This window comes from Camponotus floridanus, unplaced genomic scaffold (genome assembly GCF_003227725.1).
Source record: "Camponotus floridanus strain SB8 unplaced genomic scaffold, Cflo_v7.5 scaffold205, whole genome shotgun sequence".
NCBI classification, from domain to species: Eukaryota; Metazoa; Arthropoda; class Insecta; order Hymenoptera; family Formicidae; genus Camponotus; species Camponotus floridanus.
The window spans coordinates 5900-13391 of NW_020229332.1; the positions used below are offsets into that span (position 1 = coordinate 5900).

The window sequence follows — 7492 nt, forward strand, 5'->3', positions numbered from 1 at the left end:
CTGGAAATAATACGTGTAATATGCCAATTTAAACCACGTAAACGAATTTTAAAAGGTAATTCATTTAAAAAAATATTACTGTTACTAATGTGTCTTATAAAGAGAAAGAATGCAGTGAGCATTCTTCGAAGGACATCCAGCATATCTATTTTTAGAAAAAGAGATAAGCCATCTTCGCATCCGTTGCGTTAGAATCTGCAATCCAAATGCTAAATTTTTCTTTACTAATTATTACTAATTATTAATTTACTAAATATTAATTAATCACTAATTATTAATTTTAACTATATACGCACCATTGTAAAAATCATTGTAATAATAATGGTTTAATACATCAGAATTTACCAAAATATCACTTAAAATTTAAACAATTGTTATAAATCGAACTCAAATTTTCTAATAACATAAATACGATATTATAAAAAATTCTGATTGTTAAAAATCATTATTAAAAATTATTCTAAAATTATTTAATAAATCTAAGACTCAAGACTTGCAATCCCTACCACAAAACTCTCACCCACCACATCGCAAACTCATAGCAGGAAGGGATAGCTCCAGCAGCCGACCCACCAATCACCGAAGAGGCCCACCTCCTCTCCCTACCATTAAACGTCGAACCAGAGGAAGGTATTTAAGGCACCCCAGCTGCTCTCTCCGGGCCTTTTAGACAAAGTCGGTCAGCCCTAGCTCTCTCTGCGCCATTAACTCGCCTGTGTCTCAGCTCTCTCTCTCTCTACGCCCATCAGATCTCTAGCTCTCGAAGAGGAAAAACCTAGAAGCCTACCGGACACCTTAACTTATTCGAAAATAACTTAGTCGCGATTTTGATTTTTTCTTTCGGGACTTAGTCTCAATCTCTATGAAGAGAGCTGTATCAACATTAACACTTTAATAAAGTGCTACCATCCAGCAACCTCTGAGTCTTTGGCCATTCTCTGCGCTGCCTTGCCACTTCTTCAGGTTCTCACCGAGGTCGAGCAATCCAGGGAAGGAGCAGCGGTGCCTTTATTCTTCCATTGATCCCGTCATCCGGTAAGGAAATAATAAAATAATAATCATTCTTAATCAACCTTGATAATAACTTCGTATATTAGGTTGATTTATTCTAAATATATTGACAATTTTCCCAGAATCTTACTTGCCCGTATACAGACTTTAAATTTTTCTTTCGAGTTGAATTATTTAAATTTCAACCGATCCTCTGAGAACGCTCGAAGCGTATCCTAGAGTGTAGCGTCGTTCGAGTTAGTCACTCGATGTGCATTGAGTAGCAAATTCTACTCCTCTGCCGCTTTCACGGAGAGCTTCTTTGCAAGAATTTCTCCGTGGATCCTGTGCCGCTGTGACGTGACGTCTTGCACATCGATACTAGACTCAGAATCTAAGACTCGCTCCTAGAGGATCTGTCGAAATAATAGAATTTATGCACTGGCTTACAAGTTAACTATCAAAACATTTTATGAATTTTATACTTATCTGAAGTAAGCCAGCCGCTTCCACCCGTATCCTCGTCTGTATCCTTGAATCTCCAGACCTCTCGGTGCAGCCGCATGCTCCTGGAAATTCAGTATATGCTAGATAAATTATCATCCGTTGTACGACAATTTTCCCCGAATCCTACTTGCCCGTATACAGACTTTAAATTTTTCTTTCGAGTTGAATTATTTAAATTTCAACCGATCCTCTGAGAACGCTCGAAGCGTATCCTAGAGTGTAGCGTCGTTCGAGTTAATCACTCGATGTGCATTGAGTAGCAAATTCTACTCCTCTGCCGCTTTCACGGAGAGCTTCTCTGAAAGAATTTCTCCGTGGATCCTGTGCCGCTGTGACGTGACGTCTTGCACATCGATACTAGACTCAGAATCTAAGACTCGCTCCTAGAGGATCTGTCGAAATAATAGAATTAATGCACTGGCTTACAAGTTAACTATCAAAACATTTTATGAATTTTATACTTATCTGAAGTAAGCCAGCCGCTTCCACCCGTATCCTCGTCTGTATCCTTGAATCTCCAGACCTCTCGGTGCAGCCGCATGCTCCTGGAAATTCAGTATATGCTAGATAAATTATCATCCGTTGTACGACAATTTTCCCCGAATCCTACCTGTCCGTATACAGACTTTAAATTTTTCTTTCGAGTTGAATGATTTAAATTTCAACCGACCCTCTGAGAACGCTCGAAGCGTATCCTAGAGTGTAGCGTCGTTCGAGTTAGTCACTCGATGTGCATTGAGTAGCAAATTCTACTCCTCTGCCGCTTTCACGGAGAGCTTCTCTGAAAGAATTTCTCCGTGGATCCTGTGCCGCTGTGACGTGACGTCTTGCACATCGATACTAGACTCAGAATCTAAGACTCGCTCCTAGAGGATCTGTCGAAATAATGGAATTAATGCACTGGCTTACAAGTTAACTATCGAAAACATTTTATGAATTTTATACTTATCTGAAGTAAGCCAGCCGCTCTTACCCGTACCCTTGTCTGTACCCTCTGAATCTCCGGACCTCTCGGTGCAACCGCATGCCCCTGAAAAAAATTCAAAATATATTAAATAAATCATTAATTGCTGTACCCCAATGAACTGTATATAGCCGAACGTTTCAACCATGATATGAGAACGAGTGAGATATACTATCATAATCTACATTCGTTTATCTCACAATAATCCGTTAAGCCGTATTATTCGTCTTAACTCTATGAACCACCTTGCTGTGACTACATTTACCTTATAAAACCATTCATCTTAACAGGTACCTTTCTACGCATCATCGTAAGTAAACCCCTTTTGTGTTAAATCAATCGCATCAAACATACTAAATAGTCGTATTCCCTCGGTAGATGGTTAACCCCCGCCGAACTTCTTCCGTTGGACGCGAAATTCCCCTCCGTGCCGCGGGTATACGCCGCAGGCGTGCCTCCCGGTCGGTACTTAGGCTCCCTACAGCTCGTCAGTTGTTTGCCGACGAGAACGACTTAACAAGCAGAGTAACAAGGTACTCTCCAGTGCGTAGTTTCGCGCCCTCCCGCGCATACCCTTATCGTCCTCCCCGAAACCCTCCAGCGGTTCTTCAAGAGGAACAACAGCCCAGAGCCAGGCCGCCATCGCCCAATTACTCCCCCATCCAGGATTCATCTAATCCCAGCTACTCGCCGATCAGGACACCGGAAGATCTTCCTTCCATACCGGAAGAACGAAGACCCATAGAACAAAGCACAGAAACTGAGGCTGGTCCATCCAACCCAGGTCAAGTTCTGGATCCCCCTGAACCAAATTTCTACCCGGAACCAGAGGACCTAGTCTTACCAAGCAGTATCCAACCCCTCGCAGGACTAACAGACGAAGATTTTATCGAGATCTACGAATACTTGCAGCGAGATAATTTCTTCAACAACCGCGAATAATAACCATATCTAGATATCGCCTTAGAAATGCTATAGAGAAGAACATTAACTACATACACACATCTATACGTATAACGATATACACTATCTACAACTGTCAAATAATAACAATAATAACAATAATAAAGGATTTGTAAAGCTCTAAGGAAGTAAACTAATAAAAGAAAACAGATCAAAAAGGATAAATTGGGTCAGGTTCAACGCACCTAATCTATTTCCCATCGTCAATCCCTCTCCTGAAAGAAGCGCAAAAGATTCTTAGTCTCTCGGCGTCCTAGGGTATAGCCGGCTTGGCAGGTTGCCCTGAAAAAGAAATAGAGAGAAGTTACAATTGCGTAACAAATAAATACGGGAGAAGTTACGATCGAGACGTAACAACGAAATCTCAAAACGTAACAATATATGTACATGTATGTGTATTAATTATATTTTTATTATATATTTTTCCTACACGTTATTAGAGAATATATATATATATATATTCATTGGGGAAAAGGAAGCTTATAAATCATTTCATTTTTTATGGTTTGATAATCATAAAGAAATTACATAAGTAAGCGTAAATGTTTCCCTTTGTATGATTATTGTATATATTTATAATGTTAACTTATTATTTCTTTTGTTATTACAAGGGATTCCATATATGTATATATTAATTATACGAATTTAATTTTTTATAACATGGCGATTGACTATTATTGTTAGTAATTTGCCTTACGCGTATTTATTTATAATTGGGTTATGTAATATATGCATGTGTCCGATGTACATATTATTAAGATTTGTATCCTTAGTTATTGGTTGGACATTTGTCATGAAATAATTTAATATTAATGTGCAGCGTTAAATTGTGAATTTTTATATTTTGATTATATTATCTTGGAGGGTCATTATCCTCTTCAATTATTTTATAAGAAATTGTATATAGACCTTTTATTAATTACGATTGTTCTTTTTCAGGTTTCTAGTGGTGAAGATCTACATTTAAGAGAGAGTTTACGTGGAAAAAAGAGAGAGATGTTCAAGCCTATGATTTATGCTACAAGATTCCAACGATATATATAAGCATAGACGTTCTTATTATTATTATATTTTATTTATTCTTTTGGTTCAACAAAATGGTTTATAAATCAATTTTATTTCATTGAAAAAGAAACTCTTATTAATTTCTGGTTAACACATACTATATTTATTTAATAAATTCTGTATGTCATAAAGAATAGTTGGGGGACTTTTATTTATCCGACAGATCAAATAGAAACAGATACGGATTTTAATTTTATTTAATTTATTCTCTTGAATTTTAAGTCATTATATTTATAAATTTTGTTGATGATCAACAGGTACATTTTGTTGTTCCGTTTGGTGTATCTATGTGTATGTCTCATTTAATAATTAGGTTAGTAGGATCAATATAGCGATTTTATTTCAATATATGTAATAGAATTAATCATGATCAGATATATATGTAGATATAGCATATGTATATTTTGAGTAAGGTATAATTTGAGTAATATTTGAGTCTTATAGTTCTCCTAAATAGTAATGGAGATGTTAGACACAAAATTTCAGATATATATGTATATATAAGAGGCGGTATTTATGCTTGTTTAAAAATGTAATCTTATTTCAACAAATCTGTTGGTCATGGTATTAGAGTTTATTATTAGAAGTGTCATGTATAAGAGTTATAATTTTCCTTTTGAACGTATTGTACATTTATTCTCGGTTATTTGTTCGTAATGTAATGAGTACGTATTTTTACTGAGTGGCTTTATATGAATATATATATATCACTATTATAAAGACGATTTTATTTAGTTTTTGCGCAGAGTCTATTTTATTAATTATTTGTATTAAGCATTTTTGCTCGTAAATCAAGTCTTTGCGTCTCCTTTTATATGGTTAGGTCCTTAAGGTTATATTGTTAATAATTATTTAAAAGGGCCTTGTGGAGCAATTCCATTAAAGCAAATCGTTGAGGGTTTTGATTCTTACTTATAAGAGTGTTTCTTGTCTCTACTGGAAAATATGAGATTACTAGATTTGGCTTATATCGATGGGTTTTCCTTTTACAGATTCTTAAAATTGGGGATCTATGTACGAGTATACGCGTATGAAGGCGGAAAATATTCTAACTATTTGAAGAGTGCGGATTATATATACTTATCGGAAGGATAATTGATTTTACACTTCACGATACTTTAACTAGAACTTAAATCTATTCTACGTAAGTATATATATTTTCTTTTTCTTTCCTTTCATATATTGTTTTTTTTGTTATTTCATCTATTGTGGTTTTTTTTTTGTTAACAAAATGAATCGTTATTGAATCTGTTTCATTACGATTGATTATTCGAATAATGAGAGATATTTGTAAATATCTATATATTTTAGATTTGAACTTCTTTACATTATTATGGCTTTATGATTTTCAATATAGTTAATTAAAGTTTATTCAATAAGTTTCCAATGATAACGGTTAGGTCCATTTTGTTAGGTTTTGTCTATATATATATATTTAAATATATTTGCTAATGCTGGTTTTACGGTTAGTTCCACTAGTATAACGAAATTTTATATAGAGTAATAACGATATGATAATATTATAACATTTTATTGATATTTTCTATAATTTTCAGGTATTCTGTAGCGACTTTCAATGAGTGTACTACACATATGCTATCAGCGAGGGACAGATATATATATATAGACATTATTATATAACAATAGTAGGTAAAGATTATGATATAGATATAGTTTTGGAATTTTAATATGCGATATAGTGTAATATAAAGATTTTGAAAATTTTTTATTGCGGGACGTAACACATGCTATCTTGAAAAAAAGCGTTTATTTCACGTTATTGCGTCGTATAGGTGTACGTTATTCGGATTAAAAGCACTCATTTCTAGGTAATTCAGTAGTTCGCATCATCGCATGCTATCTTGAAAAAAAGCGTTTATTTCACGTTATTGCGTCGTATATGCGTGCGTTATTCGGATTAAAAGCACTAATTTCTATGTAATTCAGTAGTTCGCATCATCGCATGCTATCTTGAAAAAAAGCGTTTATTTCACGTTATTGCGTCGTATATGCGTGCGTTATTCGGATTAAAAGCACTCATTTCTAGGTAATTCAGTAGTTCGCATCATCGCTTGCTATCTTGAAAAAAAGCGTTTATTTCACGTTATTGCGTCGTATAGGCGTGCTTTATTCGGGTTAAAAGCATTTACTTAAAGTTAGTTCAGTAATTCGCATCATCGCATGCTATCTTGAAAAAAAGCGTTTATTTCACGTTATTGCGTCGTATAGGCGTGCGTTATTCGGATTAGAAACATTCATTTCTATGTAATTCAGTAGTTCGCATCATAGCATGCTATCTTGAAAAAAATCGTTTATTTCACGATATTGCGTCGTATAGGCGTACGTTATTCGGATTAAAAGCACTCATTTCTAGGTAATTCAGTAGTTCGCATCATCGCTTGCTATCTTGAAAAAAAGCGTTTATTTCACGTTATTGCGTCGTATGGGCGTGCTTTATTCGGGTTAAAAGCATTTACTTAAAGTTAGTTCAATAATTCGCATCATTGCATGATATCCCGGAAAAAAGATTTCATTTCTCGTTTGTACGTCGTATAGGTGTGCGTTCTTCGGATTAAAAGCATTCATTTCTGTGTAATTCAGTAGTTCGCATCATCGCATGCTATCATGAAAAAAAGCGTTTATTTCACGTAATTGCGTCCTATAGGCGTGCGTTATTCGGATTAAAAGCATTCATTTCTATGTAATTCAGTAGTTCGCATCATCGCATGCTATCATGAAAAAAAGCGTTTATTTCACGTTATTGCGTCGTATAGGAGTGCTTTATTCGGATTAAAAGCATTTACTTAAAGTTAGTTCAGTAATTCGCATCATCGCATGCTATCTTGAAAAAAAGCGTTTATTTCACGTTATTGCGTCGTGTAGGCGTGCATTATTCGGATTAGAAACATTCATTTCTATGTAATTCAGTAGTTCGCATCATCGCATGCTATCATGAAAAAAATCGTTTATTTCACGATATTGCGTCGTATAGGCGTTCTTTAT

The 7492-nt window shown here is 35.1% G+C and overlaps 1 protein-coding gene across 1 annotated transcript; it reads left to right on the forward strand.

The window, feature by feature from the left end:
* Positions 1-923: 923 nt before the first annotated feature.
* Positions 924-3408, forward strand: LOC112637810 (proline-rich extensin-like protein EPR1). Its single transcript, XM_025408378.1, has 3 exons — positions 924-1035; positions 2752-2771; positions 2840-3408. Exon 3 carries the CDS (start codon positions 2840-2842, stop codon positions 3401-3403), a length of 564 nt encoding a protein of 187 aa, XP_025264163.1. The 5' UTR covers positions 924-1035; positions 2752-2771; the 3' UTR covers positions 3404-3408.
* The last annotated feature ends 4084 nt before the right edge of the window (positions 3409-7492 follow it).

Coding starts and splice junctions, on each gene's coding strand:
- LOC112637810 (XM_025408378.1), top strand. CDS start 2,840: ATGGTTAACCCCCGCCGAACTTCTTCCGTTGGACGCGAAATTCCCCTC.